We start from the raw sequence: 17,601 nt of genomic DNA, 5'->3' as shown, positions 1-17,601 counted from the left end.
ATATTGTGTTGAATCCGGCAGCTTTAATTATTTCATTATGTGTGTAGTCCTACAGTTGTGAGTTTTAGACAAACGAACAACGGCAGGAGCTAGCTTCCAACGTTAGCACCAAAGCGGAACAATAATCTGTATGTTCCACCCGGAACAGTCTTGTGAAGGGACCGTGTGTTCCCCAGCTGATCCATCTCGACAAAAGGTAGAAAAAATCCTTTCTAAAATTACACATTTCTCAGTGTATTTCCTTCACATTATTGGGTCTAAGTAGAAACTGTCGCTGTTTTATTTTTTATTTTAGACAGATCATGAGCAAAGATTCGCAGATGAGGGCTGCAATAAACCAAAAGCTAATAGAAATGGGGGAACGGGAGCGGTAAGAAAGCTTTTCATCTCACTGCTTTGGTCAGGAATAGTCTGCAAACAGCAGCTTTTATACTTTAAATGATACATTGACAACTAAATGTGTGTCCACAGGTTGAAAGAATTACTCAGGGCAAAGCTGGTAGAGTGTGGATGGAAGGATCAGCTAAAAGCACACTGCAAAGGTATTGTCATTGTAATTTCTGTGTGTATGTGTAACGGTTCGTGTATAAAACTGGATTTCTGAAGTACTTTCTTGTTTTTCCAGATGTAATCAAAGAAAAGGGTCTGGAGCACGTCACAGTGGAAGACCTGGTCACAGAAGTCACACCAAAAGGCAGAGGTACATATATAAAACACATGTAAACACATCACAAAAACAGCTATGATGTTCCTTTGTTTATGGAATCTCTACAAAGACATATGTTTATGTACTTTATGTACTCCAATTTTACATGATGATAACTTTGCTCTTTAGAGATCTTGCTAATGTCAGACGATCATAGCTTGTATCTACAAAGTTGCAGCTAACAAAAAGCAGCATGACATGTTTTGGTCTTCCTTATTTTAGTGACCAGAGTAATAGTTTGTTTGTTTCTTTAGAATGCCAGAAATTGATGCAGAAAAAAAATCTTTGTTCCAATTGTTCCACCTTCCAATATTCCTATGTAATGGGAAAACCTAGGCTCCTTGACCTCTAAATATGCAGAAATAAAAGGGATAATCAGAGGTTAAATTAAGGAAAGTCTTGAAGAGCAACTGAAATTGATTTATTATCACTGGTAAACAGGCATTGTTTTCTGGAGAAAATGAAAGAAAACAAGTCAAGAGCTTTAAGAAACTAGTTTTTTTTTTAATCACAGGAAAACTTTGTAAATTGAAGTTTGGATACATTTATGCTTGGGGCTTCTGTATATGCTTAGTTACTGTGTATTAGATTCACTGGTGAATTAGAAAAATAAGTCTTAAAAAGTTCAGCTTTGATTTAGGGACTTCAATTTTGGTGACTTTTTTAAGTTTTCTATAGATACCAAGATGTTTTTTGCATCTTTGGCTGGAATAGTACTAAAGATATCTATGATTTCATAATACATGAGAGACAGTACAACTTATTTTATCTTACACATGGAAATTCTGTTATAAATGAAGAGATAAAAATACTCTACTAATAAATGCATGCAAAATAATAAAATGAAAAGGAGTGAATGGGTAAATGCCAAAAAAGGTGCTAAAATATAAACATAAGGCTACATTTGGAGTGTTTTTAGACAGTGGACAGCATTAGAATTTAACTAAAAAAGTAATAATATTACGATTCAAAAGTTCAAAAAGTGTGCAGAAATTTTAACTTTGTAAACACAAGGAAATGTGTTTGAAGGGTGGTTTGTACAGAGTACAGGTTCATAGGTAACAATAGATTATTGTACTTTTCTGAACACATATATATCACCCACAAAATATTTGCAAGAAAGAAGTTACTGCTGAGTGTTTCTGTTCTCTTTTTTTGAGTTTTTTTTTTTTTCTGACACACGTCTTTCATTCCTCCTTTGCAGCACTTGTTCCAGACAGTGTGAAGAAAGAGCTCCTGCAAAGAATCAGAGCTTTTCTAGCTCAACACGCAACTTTGTGAAACAGACAATTTATTGTCTAGGCATTTTTGTACTCACTGTAGATCCGCAATTAAAACTCAAAACTGATGTTCTCATTGTGAGCAATGCTGAAGTGTTATTTTTATTTTGTATTGTGTGTTTTCATATTGATTTTAGTTTGTTATGCCACAGTTTTGGAAAAATAAAGTCATGCCTATTTTGGTCAGAATGGTGTTTGGACCTTTTTTTAAACTGTGTTAAAGTTGTTAAACCTGGTAAAACATGAAACAGTTCACATAAAATGTGAAAAAATTCACACAATTTGGGCATTTTTTCAGTATTTTTTTACACATGGTTTTATATTTCATAACCTTGATGTACATTTTGTTCTCTGGAGAAAACAGAAGGCATTGAGAAAACATATCTTGGGTAAGTACATCTTTATTAGAAAAAGAGTATTCTTTCATCACAAACAGTCAGAGAAGGCTGAACACAATACACATTTTCTCTCACACCTGTGTGAACCTGGCAGGCAGCATTTCGTGACAACAGCCTTTGAAAATGTGACAGCTTACTATTCTTTGTATGCTGACAGTCATAGGGGTAGCTTAACACTCTTGAACTGAGTTTTGAGTTTTACATGACAGTTTGAGAGCTTCTGTGTGTGGATGACTGCTGCTGTGTCTTGGTGTCTGCAGGTCTGGCTTGGCTGCTGGTATCAGAGGTCAATAGCTGCTTTATCAAGGAAGGCATAAGAATCCTTTGTGTGGGGAAAATGCGTTATCAGAAAATTACAGATTCAGCTAACAAAATCAAAAGTTGCAAGTGATAAAGTTGAACAGTAAGTTTTTGAGTGTCCTATCTTTTACACCCACACTACTCCTACAAACAGACTTAACTTCTCTTTCTCATATCTGAAGCCAATTTGGGAAGCTTGACAACATATCTATTTCTAAAATAGCAATAACACCAACAAAGATGTACCAAAGGTATCATAATTAACTTTAGTGTTTAATATCCGGAATTATGAGCGTGGGTGCTAGTTTGACTATTTTCGGAGATAACATTGAACCCTCGGTTCGGTGGAATATGAGACAGGTGAACGGCGTAGAGCCAGGTCTGGCAAGGAATTGGACCGGAAATCAATCGATGGTAAACCACACAACTTGGAAATTAAAATTTCCTCTTTTGTTTTTTCACGGACCAAATTTTTGTGGTTTGAAACTGCTTGTATTTTCGTAGGAAAAGGGGGTTTCTGTTCATGAAATTGTCGGTAGCTACAGTTAGCTAAGCTAACGGATGCTAATGTTAGCATCATTCAGATGAGCTAACGGTAGTGACGCAACAAAAAAAAGTCAAGTTCACAAAGTGTTTTTACTTCTAATTGTTATAACCTTAAAAGTACATTTACAAGTCTTGAATATTTTAATTAGGTCTTAAAACTATACTGACGAAGTTATTGGATAATGGTTTAATTTTGCTGCTTTGTGAATTTCACTGAACAGCTACACAGTAACTAATTGTAATATGTGACAAATTATCGTTCGAGGAAATAAAGCCAGAATTATTATTTACAACATTTTCCAGTGATAAATGTTGATATCCTTTTATTTTGCTGTGACTTAGCTCGTTATTTCCCCATGATAACCAAGCTTGTAATTACTTCTTATATATTAAGTCAACCAAATCATGAGGTAAGGCTTATGTTTATTTTGAGGGGATACATACCATAATCATATTACATTTAGTTGAGAACTCTTAAAACCATTAGGTCTAAGTTTAAAAAAATTGATATATAGTAAAATATATGTAACATACTTTCTAGGTCTGCAGTTTGTCCTGTGATATCTCTCATTTTGCCATGTGAACACAGTAGCTGGTCACCAGCACAGCAGGCTACAGAGGCCGCAAAAAAGTATCTGGGAAATATGGTAAGTGCATAACTTTGCCTCGAATAAATTTAGACAAAAAAGAATAGATAAATTGATTTGCAAATATTTTCTCGACAGGTGATGACCTGCGAATGGCTTTTTTTTTTTTTAGTTTCCCTCACAGGAACAGGTAATTTTCTCCTCATCTTTTCATTTCTTGTCTTTCTTGTGTCAAACAACATGTCAGTTATTTTAAGCTGAAAATTGCTGAACTCAAAAGACACGGGGACAGAGCTACCATAGATCTTCTCAACACAATGGGTGTCTTGCATGTTAAATATTTTCTTAGGAATGTTACATAAGGAGACACAACAATCAGTTTTACCCCCCAGAGGCACACGTGAGAGGTTGCTCTTTGTTGTGTAAGTCTGACAGCTATAACTCAACTCCTACTTTTTATCTTTTTGTTTACATGAATGATAAATCACAAAACTTTGTCACAAGTCACTCAACACATGAAATCTTTCATCTGTAATTTGAAGATGCAGAGAAAATTAAGGAAAGTGCCCTCCAGATGCTGTTTCTTCAAAATAAGTGTGATTTACGAACATATCAACATAATAAAACATGTGTTACTTATTATTACCACTTAAGGCTGCTAGAGTTGCAGAGTTACTCCTCTCCTTATTCAATAGCTGATAAAACTTTGACCTGGCAACTCAGCTGCTTTAATAGACAACAAAAATCTAAATCATCTGTGCTCTGAGTTTATAATTATTCTAAAACACCCCAGAAATGCAGCGAAAGAGAAAAAGAGGAGCTTTATAACTCTGCACATTTCCCCCTTCAATTGTTGGCAAAGTTGGACTGAAGGTGGCACTGCTGATTGCGTTCTCAGCATGACTGAATTGGCACCACATTCGATAAAGCTTGCACATGACAGAACAGAGAAACAGGATCAAATACAGGTTTTCAAGGTGATTTGAAGAATCAAATGGAAAAGAGGGCACACAGGCGATTTTTAATGCTGAGTTGACTGATACTTTCAATTTTTTTTTCAATGCAGTTGTAATATGATGACATAGTTAATGCACAAAGTTTGCACCAGTAGGTAAAATTGTGGGACAAAAATAACTGAAACTGCTTTAAAAATGTGAATATTCAATTGGCACATCCCTCCTACGTGCCCTGAGAGAGGTCTGAAACTACTTACATGTTTTGTTCTTTATTCATATCACAATCTCAAACGTCACTATGTGTTTCAGTAGTGTTGAGTTCTCTTCGGATTTGACATAGTTTGACATAGATTGTTTATTTTGTCTGTCAAGTCATGTAAGTCCGCGTCAACTTGGCGCCTTTATCTGCATGACACCATGGCAAACCTCAGTGATAGTGCTCAGACTTTTCTTTTTATAGCGCTGGCAAGAAATGTTGCCAACTCAGAGTCACAGTGTCCCTGGAAGGGATTATATCTCATTGTGTCTGTACTTTTTCTTTGTGATTAAAAATGTGTTTGTTCTTGCAGATTGGAACGCTTACAATCTTTGAATTCCACACATTAAATCCCTGAAATTTATGCAAAGTTAAAAGGTTTAAACTCAGATGGAATAGACTTACATTTCAAACATCTTTTAAATTAAAAATGTGGAATTGAAACTCTCTTCCAACACTCCTGTGCACAAGTATGAAGTGTCAAAGGAGATTCAAACTGCATCTTACAAACAAGTTTAGTATTTGAGACCAACAACCCAAAATACAGGAACTGATTTAGCGTCACAAAATACGTTTTATGACCAAAAGTGTTTGACTTTTTGTCATGTGGTGTGTGTGATACATCATTTCTCTTTGCTAATTCTGTCTTGAACATGTGTAAGACGCTTCTGTGCAGCCTATTGCAAAACTCGACGGATAAAAACAGTGGCCTCAGCTCTTACGATATGCGTGCGATGAGTCACTCTGTGCAACTCCAGCCTGCTAAAACAGACGACAGACACTATGATAACAGAATGAAAAGATAATGACACCGGATTATGTGATTTTTTTGTTGTTGTTGTGGGTCAATTAGGGACATTAAAATGAACTAAAACTGCTTTATAACCAAAGATACATCATATTTATTATTTGAACTTTGTGATCTGAATTTTGTCTTATTTTCTATCTATTTTCAACATGTCATGTGTTTTAAAATTGTCCTGATTATTATGTCTTTTTTGTTGTAGTAAAACTTCTGGTCCTTTTATTATTGGCCTTGCCCATTAATAAAATAAGACAATTTACACATAAGGACACAAAAGTAAATGTCAAAGTAGCAAATGAACTCGGACTTGGATCTATAAACAAATAGAAAAATATGTAGAAGTTTCACATTTCCAAAATGAAAAATGTAAAGTTACTTTAGTGGCTATTGCAATAAATTTCACCATAAAATGTTGTGTATGTTCCTGTTATTTTATTTTTGCTCTTAAACCAAATCATTTGTCTATTTTGTCCCATAAAACGTGCAAGCTAACTTTTAAAAAACTTGTGATCAACTCTACTCCTGATGTTTTGTAGATCAATGATCAGTCGAGGAAGATTTTGACACATAACGAGGTTTAATCCAAGTTTATTCTGAAAAATTCATGCAGCTCTCAAGAAACTACAAATGAGAAAAACGTGAATTATGAATGTTTCACTTCAACTACTAACAATACGACAAATAGAAGTTTAACTGAGCGTGTAAAAGGCTGCGGGTGATTTTAATCTTGTGCCAATCTGTGTGGCCTGCACGAACAAAATGTTGCACATGTCTTATCAGATTCTTGGGTGTGACCTTGTCTCTTTAAATAGATGAAAGGCTCTCCTCGCTTTTTGGCGCTCATATCTTAACTTTGCTTGGAAAAATCTAACCCAACGCACTTATGTTCTGCATGCCAATCATGTTATGAGAGCTTGAGCTGATGACAGGCGTCATAAGTGATGATTGGAAATGAAAAACATTCCAGCTGATTTACCTTTTGTCTTATGTCTGTCGATTTAAAGGATGAGTGTTTAATTCAGACTCTTTTGTAACAAAGTAAAACCCGGCGTCTGTTGAATGATATGACCCATTATTGACAAATATGTGTTCCTAAAATAACTGTTTCATCACTTCCTCCTCCTTTCCTTCCAGCTCCGTCATGATTCAGATTCCCATCAATGAAACTGTCACTCATCTACCTCCGTGTCCCAGTTTGACTCGGGTACAGGACATCTAGAAATAAAGAGTTGTTTGGTTTGATGAAAACAACAGATTAAGAGTGCGGAGGTGCGTAATTGTGAAAAACCAGATTGGGTTGATTTCATAAGTTCCCTCCTCTCTCCCTCAGGTGGGAGGTGGGACAGGTAGGACAGTTATAAAGAGAGGGCGAGGAGAACTAAACAAAGACAGAGTCTTTTTCTTCACCTCTCTGACACCTGAGACATTCAGCAGCTTCAACAGGTAAGCTTCATTCAGCTTCTTGAATTTTCAGCCCCTTGGTGTTTTCTTTGTTGCTGTTATTTTCCATTATCAGTGACCAACCTGTGAAGCATTTTTCATGTGTTAACATTTAAGATGTATAAATTTCTACCCATATGTGGAGTGTCGTACAATTTAGTAATTCTAAATAGCTTTTTTATTTGTTAGTTTTCTTGCCTTTACAGTTTTCCGACATACAGATTATTAATCACATCAGACTGTTGGAGAAACAGTCAGGAAATGTGGGAAATCTCCAGGATGGAGTCCCCGCTGAAGCTTGGGGCGCTCCTCCTCACACTCTGCTGCTCCTGCAGTAAGTAAACTAAGAAGATATACAATAATCCAGGTTTATTTAAACTGTTTAGTTTTAATATTTTAAATAGAGATATTGCATTTATGTTGTGAGAGCTGCGCCCCTTGAAAAGTCCTCTGAAAGGATGCAGATGTGTTTTTGATTTTGAGTAGAATTTATGCACTTTTCTTTTCCACCATGCTGCAGGAATCATATATCTCTCTTAGTGCAGTTAAATTGATTTTATGTCTTTTATTAACGTGATAAATCCAGATACAGGTTTATCAGACAAAATGCAAAAAATAGGCAACAATACTTTAACGCCAAGCAGTTATGTTTACTTTTCTCTGTAATTTCCAAAGCAAAGTTGTGATAAAATGTGTAGGTAATGACATAAAGTCTTCTTCATGTCATCAGCAGAATATCCTGAGTTGATCCTGAAATCAAATTTAAGCTTTAAACTAATTTCATTTTATGTTTTATGTTTATTTCAGGTTCCTTACGTATCGACAAAATAGAGCCCAAGCGAGTGAGTGCTGCTGGAGCCACACAACTGACCATTTTTGGTGCTGGTAAGTGGATTGCACCACAATTAAACCTTGTTTTGACAGAATTTGGCTTTGTAATGCCAAAAAATACTGCATTGATTCATTAGCTATGACAGAGCACTCTTCTCTTTATTTGCCTTTTTGCTCTTCAGCTCTCAAGTCAAATAAGACAAGAAGCACAAAACAAATCTGATTTTGAAAGATGAAGTTGTTGTAAGGACAGATGCAGATGTGGATCTTTTTCATGGTTTCTAAACTTGAGCTGTGTTTTGATGGTTAAATTACCACAAAAGTTCAGAACGATAGATCCTCTCGACCTTTTCCTCAAAGAAAAAAAAATAAAATTAGTTTTGCTTACATTAAAGTCCCAGTTTTTTTGCAGGATTTGCTGAGGCGAACCAGTTCCAGCTGAATCCAAGTAAAGGCAAATTTGGCAACGAGGTGATACTGATGTTAGGCAACACGGGTGTCACCTGCGATGTGGAGCCAGACTCATCGCACAGCAATCAGATCCTGTGTCACACCAGGTAGGCCTAGGGCCAAGAGGCCTCTTTACTGACCTGATATCTTGAAAAGTTTGTTTTTCACCATCAGATTACCTTTTTGAAAAGAAAAATGTGTAAAATGTCGTCATCACAGAGCCATGAAATATGGTGACTACTCAGTGCAGGTGATGGTGGATGGCAATCCCGTTCTTGACAGCAATATCTGCAACGGCAATCCAAATTCATACCACTGCAGGGTATATGTAAGTTTGCATTCTTGTGTGAAGCGAAGGCCTTTGTTCACGGGTGAATTAATCACACAGTCACAGTCACTTGTTTAAATCTCTCCAAAACCTCCCTAGGTTCGCTGGTGGACCACACCAGACACCAATGAGTTTTATCCATCCAGCGGTCCTCCAGGTACACTTCACCACTGCCTGCTGGGTTTTATGTGTTAGGTTTTAAGCTTTATATTAAACCCCGCTTGAATTCTCTGCAGGCACCTTGCTCACCTTCAAAGGACTGACCTTCTCTGATGTGTACGGGAGCAACACCAGAAAGAGCTCAAATGGCCTGGATGTCAGATTTTTAAGGTAAAAACTCAAAAGGTTTCCACTTTAAAACCTGCTTTCTAACAATCTACCTGTTTTAACTGAGCCTGAACACCTGATCAAGAAGTATGAACCTCTGTGATAAATGACTGAGTATGATGATCTCGTTAAATGCAGAGCCTACAAAGGAGGAATGTCGTGTGAGTTTCTTAAGCCAAAATCAGATGAACTGTAAGTATTTTTCTAGATCAATCAAATTGTCCATATTAACACAATTGACTTTGTATCTGATGAATGATTCAACATTTGCTTTAATATTTTTCAAGATATAACCTAAAACTAAACTCTGAGACATCGTGGTATGGTGAATTTAGCTGCAAAACGACTGGGATGTATGTTGGTAAGTTGGTTTTGTTCACTCGTATATCTGCTCCAAACATGAATATGTATTGATGAGGACATGAGCGGTGTAAATTATACTTTGATTAATATGTTTTTCTTTCCAAAAGGAAATCAGAATGCATCTTACATCAACACATATGGAAGGTAAAGCTTTGCTTTCAGCACTTCTGTAATCTGAACTTCTGGAAACAAACACCTCTATTGTTCAAACTGTCCCCGAACACGTGGGTTTGTTCTGCCTCTGTCAATGGATTTCCCTGACAGTCGTATAACTTAAAAAACAGGTGAAATGATTTTCAATTATTTCTTTAAACTTTAGGTGCTTTATAAAAAAGAAGTTGTACAGGGTCCGTAATTTGTACAGTTCACCACCGAAGCAGAAGCTTGCCATGTTCCAGTCTTTTGCAGGTACATCGTGTTTTAAGGAGGCACTTTCCCAGAACTAGTCCTTCTTATTATACTTTCTAATAATGTATTTGTCTTCTTTAGAGGTGACTGGGGTCTCTCCATCCAAGGGTAGTGTCAAAGGTGGGACGCTGTTGACCATTGAGGGCCGCTACTTTGATGAAACTGATCAGCCAGCACAGGTTCTGGTTGGAGGTAAGGATCACTTTCTTAACCCTTTTTTAAATTTTTTTTGTTTTATTTATTTATTTTTATTATTTTTTTTTTTTTGTGGTGCAAGCAGATTTTTTTTTACATTTTGTGTGGTTTTATTATTTGTTTTGTTTTGGTTGTTTGTGCCGTTTATAATAATAATAATGATAATAATAATAATAATAATAATTATTATTATTATTATTATTATTATTATTATTATTATTATTATTATTATTATTATTATTATTATAGAGTATAAATTATGATAAATATTGAGCTTTGACTTTGATTGAAAAAATAAAGTATAAAAAAATAACTAAATCAATTATTATTGAAAAAAAACCATACAAAATACCCACTTGGCATACGTTTGACTATCTGTACTATTATACAAACTACACAGTATTTTAACTTAAAAAAAGAAAACAAACCAGTTGAGTTTATTTCAAATATACAAGTACAGGAGGATTATCTGTGCTAGGTAGCATCCGATGGTTCCAACCAAACAAACCAAAATCAAGCCCAAGTGGAAGTACAAAAACAAAGATTGCTAAAGATGAGGAATCCCTTCTTGGTGAACCAGCTTTGCATGTAGTGTTTGAAATTTTACTGGAGGAAACACTTTTTCCAGTTTCCAACCTCATCACTCCTTGCAGATTTATCGTCTTTGCAGAAAGTAAAGCACAGATAAGATGATCTCTTACAAAGAAAGCACAGGTGCAGGGTGGTGGCAGCGTTGGCAGAGCACATGAATTTGAAAATGAAACCAGAATCCTTCAGCCTGTCTCACTCGTAGGTGTCGCACTATGTTAAAATTCAACATGTTCACAAAACAGTTTGGATGAGTCTTGATACTCGAATATTCAAAAGGTAGTTAAATAATATTGATAAATCAACTGTTTCCCAGCTTTCTGATTGTAACGCGATATAACCTTCAGGAGGTGGTTGGTTGTATCTGAAAGTGGTTTGTTTCTACCAGTAAATGTCAAAAAAAAAACTTTGAAATAACACAAGAAAGCAAAAGTGCACCAGTTGATGATTTTGAGACTTGAATAGTGCAAAAGTTCTACCAGGAACTTCTATAAAAAAACAACAAATATTGAGGTTAGGTGCCAACTTTTTCGGTAAAACTCAAGGAAAACTCAGGATGAAGATATTTTATGGTTTATTGGTTTATTGCATTTTCATAGAAAATCAAAATGTATTTAAAAAAGACTAGAAATTGATTAGAAATTTTTTTAGACCTAAACCTCCTTAATGATTACTGAGCGCTTTCTGTGATCCAAACTCTCAGAGTTTACAAACCTTTTTCTGGTGAAATCAATGAATTTCCACAGAGTCTTGACAGTGAAGAAACTTGCGAAGATTGCCAGTTAAAATGAGCCGCTCCTTTCTAACTTACATATGACACTTCAGTGAAGAAAACTTACATTCAAATTAAAATTTATAACCTCCACCAAGGAGGTTATGTTTTTTGGAAGAGTTTGTCTGTCTGTTTGTTTTTTCGTTAGTCTGTGCACAACATAACTCAAATAGTAACCAACGGATCTTGATGAAATTGTCAGGAAATGTTCAAAATGGGATAAGAAAGAAGTGATTAAATTTTGGAGATGATCCGGATCACCATCTGGATCTAGGACTTTTCTAAAGGATTCTTCATCATTGTGAGATAGGGCCGTTTTCCTCCACATGTGTATATAACTCCACCATAAATGGTCGGATTGCTTTACAAAACAGTACAAGACAAGGTCACCATAATTTCTGACAGATGTACAAGAACGATCCAGATCCTGGAAATATTCTGGATACTAAGATCTGGAATATGAAATATGTACTGGGTCATCATAATTTTCAGCACTGTCAGGTTACAAAGTATCGTACAAACCTGCAACCAACACCAAATTGTAGCAGACAGTCTGCTGAAAGGGAGTATAACATTAAAGTAGGACTAAAGTGTTGGTGACAATCATGATATCCTTGGCGGAGGTCTGTGCTTTCTGAGTAATAAACCATGAAACACTATCCTGAATTTTGCTGAGTCAGCCCTTCAGAAGGTCGATCATATCTATTCATGTATCATGACTTACTAGCCATGGCGCAGATGACCTAGCGGCCTAGGTTGTGCCCCATTAGGTTGGCCTTTCTACTCTATCCACTGTTTCTCCTGTCTCATTAAAGGCACAAAAATCCCCAAAAATAGCTTTTAAAAGAATTTTATCTAACTAGCCTACAACAACTCAACTTATTAGAAGGGACTCTACGACTACAAACTCATCCACGAGCAGGGTCTATCGGATAGTGCTTTGTCTTGAAGTGCTGATCCCTTTAAAACATGTTGTGTTTTGGAGAGAGTTGGCATCTCTAACATGCTGTTGGACATGTTGAGCTTCTTAACAATACGAAACCCTGTCAACAGCTGTTAACAAACAAGACCCTCCGTTTTCAGAGCCTCTTGACACCAGTTCACAAACCAGTCGGTTATGTCACATGTTTTCTAGCTACACTTTAAGGCTCACACTGGAGACCATAATTACCTGCTCCAAGTCAAGTCAGCTGGAACACTCATGAGTCAAAGATTTGTCTTGTTCCCATGCTGACAGAGCTCAGGGAGCATAGATGCTTGCGGTTTGTCTCCAAAACAAAAGCCAAACCCATTGTCTGCGCCTCAAATTCATGTGAAGGTGATCATCCTTGTCAAAGCAGAAGAATGCGTGTACTCCTGAAGTCCTAACAACAAAAGAAAACTTCAGAGTCGTCGCACGGCAGAGGAAAGAATTCTCTGAAAGCTTAGAGGCACAGCAGACCATGACAAGAACACGCTGGTGTGTTGTATGAGACTCCATGGGCCATTTCTCATGTGTTAGACTTAAAGTTACAAAAAGATTAACAGTAAAGTCAACTGCAGTCAGTTTCATTTATTTTCACATGGTCACGGAAGAGGTTGTGCCTCTCAGGTCAAGACAGAGCAGGTCTACCACTCCATCTCCATTATATCACAGATCTGAGCCACAAATACTAAATCTTGCTCGTTTTTTGTTCAGTTTGATTGCTTTTCTTGAAAACTAAAGCTACTGTCTTAACATTTTTTTCACTCCTGGCTTTTGTCTTCTCTGCTGTATTTCTCCTTGATGCAACAGGAGGCATTTGGAGAGAGATTAATCTCTTAAGGGCTTTTTTTTTGATGAGTTTGATTTAAGGTGTTTAAGGATACACGATCTATGCTATCAAATTACATGAAACACCTTTAACTGCATAAAATAAGACCTTATCAAGTGTTTTTATCTTATTTCAAGTAAAAACTGTATTTTTATACACTTTTGTCGTTTTTATAGCTATAAAAACTATCTGCCAATGTATCACGAAAATTTTTCCAGAAAATTTGCTTGAAACTAGAATAATGTCTTAATACAAGTAACTTTTCTCTTATTCCATCGGCAGATATTTTTACTTGTTACAAGCAATTCAGACCTCATTTTTGTCTTTAAATAACTTCAAACAAGACATTTTTCTGGACTGGTCATAAAAATATGGCTCATATAAAGTCTGAAAAGACATTTTCTACTGAAATAAAACAAAAGCTCTTGATGAGGTTTCAGTTTTTGCAGTGTTGAAACATTTTGGTTTGTACCTCAGTTATAGCGCATATCTGGTGCATTCAGGGGGACAAACACACTTTTTTTTTTTTTACTCAATATCAAAAGTGCAGCATGTGCAGATAAAGCTTGTAGGCATGAGTCAATTTTTGTCATTTTTCTGTTTTGTTTTGTTTTGTTTTTTCAGGCTTTTTTGTGCCTTTATCTAAAAGGCACTGAATGGTGGATAGAATAGGTAACAGGATGAGAGCAGGGAGTGACGTGTGGTTTAAGTGCAAAAGGTTGGATTTGAAATCTGGATCTTTTAGTTATAACATTTTGAATCAAAGTGGACCAAATTAAAAACAAATAAAAAAAATTGAAGAAGGAGTTATGCTGTAACATACTACTTAAAAGATACAACAATAAAGAATTGTACAACTAAAAGAAATAATAATACACATTTCTTAAAGAACTGGACATTTCTTCCGAAGAGCAGATGGACATTATTGAGTTTATTGAGGGGACGTTTCTCCGAGGCCATGTCCACACGTAGCTGGGTATTTGTGCATATATATTTAGATGTTTACGCCTGTTGTCCACATAAAATCGCAGCTTTACATCACTAAAGTAAATGTTTTCTGAAAACTCTGGCCAAAGTGAAGATTTTAGAAAACTCCGGTTTCATTGTTTCGTGTGGACACAAACAGAGTTTTCAGTTCACAAACGTCACAGCTGCTGTTTCAAACTCAGCACACTACTCTGGTCCTATCTTCATTTCATCATCCTTTGTTGTATTTCATAAAAACAGAAACCAAAGTGTTCCTAAACAGGTGACATCAGTGTAAGCAGGGATCTTCATGCTCTTGATTTTTGTTGGGTGTGGCTGAAATTGTGAGTGATGCTCTTTCTTCCTGTCTATGTGGAAACTCAGATTTAAAGGGCTTTTTGTTTCGCACGCATTTGGACACATCTGCACTGTACCGAAACAGCCCAGAACAAATACCTGTTCTCCTTGACTAAAAATGAAAATAGAGAGATGCATAGTTGAGTAATCTGCTGAAGTCAAAAAGTAACAAGCTGTGCTAATTTTCAAAGCCTAAAAATAAAATGATCGAATCAGGAAGGTGTGGTAAATAACCAAAACAAATACAGAAATGAATCTTGGGTAAACTGAACCCACACTAAATGAAATATAATAGCCCCAAAAGTGTAAATAGCATCATTTATAAATACTTCTTTATGTCAGCTGAATCAGAATCAGAATCAAGTTTTATTGCCAAGAACATTTGCACATACAAGGAATTTGACTTGGTGTGTTGGTGCTCACACTTAACAAGAAAATAACGAAAATGCAGATAGAATATAGAAAAAGTTAAGATATAAGATATACAAACATGCAAAAATATAGAGAGAAAATAATAATAACACAGTAAAATAAAAATAATAAAAAAATATAGGGGAATATTTACAGAAAAATGAAATAATAATTACCGTGAGAAACAGAGGATACAAGGTGCAGCTGAAGCTGTGCAATGTATGAGTCTATAGAATAACACAGACATGTTTACACACTGAGTTAAAAGCCACTTTGCGGTTGCTTCTTCTCTCATTGTGTTTCTGAATCACTGTAAAGTTTTTTGAGCTGAGACATTCCTCCAATCACTGACGCTTTGTTTTCTCCTCAGGCCAGCCATGTGACATCCAGAGTGTGACCGATGAAAGAATTATGTGCAGAACCCCCATGAGTGAGATGAACAATAAGACAGTCTACGCCAGTAAGAACTGAATACGCCTCTTCTTCTTCTGTCCTTTTGTCTAATGCAACCAAAGCATATCTCAAACAATTGTCTCGCTCTGTTTTGTGGTATCTGTACGGCAAGTTCACATCCATACTGTCCTCCATCACAGCAAGAATTCAAAGCATCTCTCTGACTTGTCAACAAAACTGTCACTTCTAAGATGACGGATTCCTTTCATCACTAGTTGGACAAAGACAGAGGGACTTTGATGTTCTCTGGCCTGTAACAAGATAATGTTATCTGATTGTCAAAAGTACATATTTAGCCTCTCACTCACACACACACACACCCTCTCCCAACGTGGACCACAACAGCAGACTGAGCATGTGTTTAAAATCCTGGGTATTCAGTGTAACTTAAAGGTGTTTATTTAGATTACACAATATGTGAAAGAAAGCTTACATTAAGAGTGGAGTCTGCAAACAAACAGCACTGACTGAGAGTCGAACTTCAGCTGAAAATAAAACAAATATTGCAGTTTTCATTTATATTAAATCAATTTATTTATTTGTTTAGGAATCCATCAAGTAATAATTAATGTTGTTAAATAAAAAATATAAATAGATAAACCTTGAAACATGTTGAACAACCAAAACACTTACAATTTACAGATTTAAGGTGTGTCAAAAGACGGAATTTATATAGAAAGAAAGAAAATCTGTAGAGTTGAAATTTAAAGAGACATTCATTAAAGATTAATTTGTCAGAATCAGAAAATTATTAAACCCAACAACTGATTGATGAAAAAATATTTAGTTTACAGTCATCAATGCCCAGAGTCAGGTGAGTAAAATTAACAAATAAGAAAAAACAAAAACCGAAGAGTAAACAGCTAAATAGTAATAAGTGCACTGTTATATATAAAAGGAGTCAGAAGATTTCAATGCATTTGTTAAAGATGGCAAAAGAAATTAAAGTATATTTTTACATTTATTTGTCTACAAACATAGATCATTGCACCAGATTTGATTTAAAAAGAAATAAAAAGATAATTGTCGGGGGGGTCGAGAAATCATCAATCGTTTTTAAGAAACACAGGAACAAAAAAACACACATGACTGAAGCCACATATCAATTTAAAAAGAAGTAAAGACAGAAAAAAACTTAAATCATATTTTAATAAAAAAAATAATAATTATAACAAAAGATGTAACCATGCAAGGAGATTAAACTTTATGAATCATGAATTAAATGTGATGACAGTTCCTTTTAGATTTTTAACAACGATAAGCTCTTAACAACATGCAGTTTAGCATTCCATATATGTACAATACGATATCTAAAGCCTGGCTCACACCACAGGATTCTCGCCCCAATTTAACCCAGATTCGGTTCTCCCGACAATCGGGGAAGAAATCTGGTCGGGGACTAAAATTGGCCCCGACGTTTGGCCAAGATTATCTTCTAGTGTGAGCGGTTGACAGATGAATCTTTAGCCCCACGATCGTCTCACAGACTCGTCGGAGCCGCCTCGATAATTTTCAAACATGTTTGTTATTTATCTGGATGATTACAACATTCATTCTCACTGAGGATGACAGCAGCCAATTAGAAAGAGCCCCAGAGACCGGACAACAGACAACAAACGCAGGCTCAAAGTGCAACTGAAAGGCTCCGAGTCAGCTGACTGCACGCTCCACTGGCCCACTTGAGCCAGTTCAATAATGCCTTTAAAAATAACACATAACCACGTCATTTCATACAGTAGCAAACTGTTGTTTTATCAGTGATCGGTGTGAGATCATGCCATTATTGGCTGATACAGCAACAGTTTCACCTCTGTCCCTCTGCGTGCGCGTAATGGATGAAAGGAACCGCTGCAGACAGCTTCACTTCTCTCTCCTTCTGTCCCACCAGTGCGCTAAAAACCTCAGATCAAACACTGAGCACATGTGGTCCATCACTCTCTCTGGTCAAATAATCTTGGTGAAATCCTGTAGTCTGTGGTGGTCAGTATTTTCAAATCTTGTTGTTAGAGCGTGCTTAAGATTTAAGAGAAGATGATCTGTGAAGATTTTCCTAATGTGTGAGATACAGCCCGATTTCAGAATCTT

At 36.1% G+C, this 17,601-nt stretch overlaps 2 protein-coding genes across 2 annotated transcripts in view; both read left to right on the top strand.

Moving 5' to 3' along the window:
* Nucleotides 1–59: 59 nt before the first annotated feature.
* LOC141802519 (transcription and mRNA export factor ENY2-2-like) lies at nt 60–2,163 on the top strand. Its single transcript, XM_074686049.1, has 5 exons — nt 60–196; nt 296–370; nt 472–542; nt 626–700; nt 1,911–2,163. The coding sequence occupies exons 2-5, from the start codon at nt 303–305 to the stop codon at nt 1,985–1,987; spliced, it is 291 nt and encodes a 96-aa protein (XP_074542150.1). The 5' UTR covers nt 60–196; nt 296–302; the 3' UTR covers nt 1,988–2,163.
* Nucleotides 2,164–7,553: 5,390 nt separating this feature from the next.
* Nucleotides 7,554–17,601, top strand: part of pkhd1l1.1 (PKHD1 like 1, tandem duplicate 1) — a 65,886-nt gene continuing 55,838 nt past the window's right edge. The window contains 12 exon segments of the mRNA XM_074687262.1: nt 7,554–7,608; nt 8,082–8,159; nt 8,518–8,662; nt 8,775–8,883; nt 8,983–9,040; nt 9,120–9,213; nt 9,349–9,402; nt 9,498–9,571; nt 9,681–9,717; nt 9,893–9,981; nt 10,063–10,173; nt 15,434–15,523. Of these exon segments, the coding sequence (XP_074543363.1) occupies nt 7,554–7,608; nt 8,082–8,159; nt 8,518–8,662; nt 8,775–8,883; nt 8,983–9,040; nt 9,120–9,213; nt 9,349–9,402; nt 9,498–9,571; nt 9,681–9,717; nt 9,893–9,981; nt 10,063–10,173; nt 15,434–15,523 (994 nt within the window).

This window comes from Halichoeres trimaculatus, unplaced genomic scaffold (genome assembly GCF_033239565.1).
Source record: "Halichoeres trimaculatus isolate MK-OKI-2021-1 unplaced genomic scaffold, fHalTri1.1 fHalTri1_scaffold_14, whole genome shotgun sequence".
NCBI lineage: Eukaryota > Metazoa > Chordata > Actinopteri > Labriformes > Labridae > Halichoeres > Halichoeres trimaculatus.
The sequence above is the reverse complement of the archived record's forward strand: the minus strand, read 5'-3'. Positions and strand labels throughout refer to the sequence as shown.

Bases quoted from the DNA above. Each gene is read 5' to 3' on its own strand.
- LOC141802519 (XM_074686049.1), top strand. From the start codon at position 303: ATGAGCAAAGATTCGCAGATGAGGGCTGCAATAAACCAAAAGCTAATA. The intron at 543-625 runs GTATTGTCATTG...TTGTTTTTCCAG, and splicing joins GCTAAAAGCACACTGCAAAG to ATGTAATCAAAGAAAAGGGT. The intron at 701-1,910 runs GTACATATATAA...CCTCCTTTGCAG, and splicing joins AGTCACACCAAAAGGCAGAG to CACTTGTTCCAGACAGTGTG.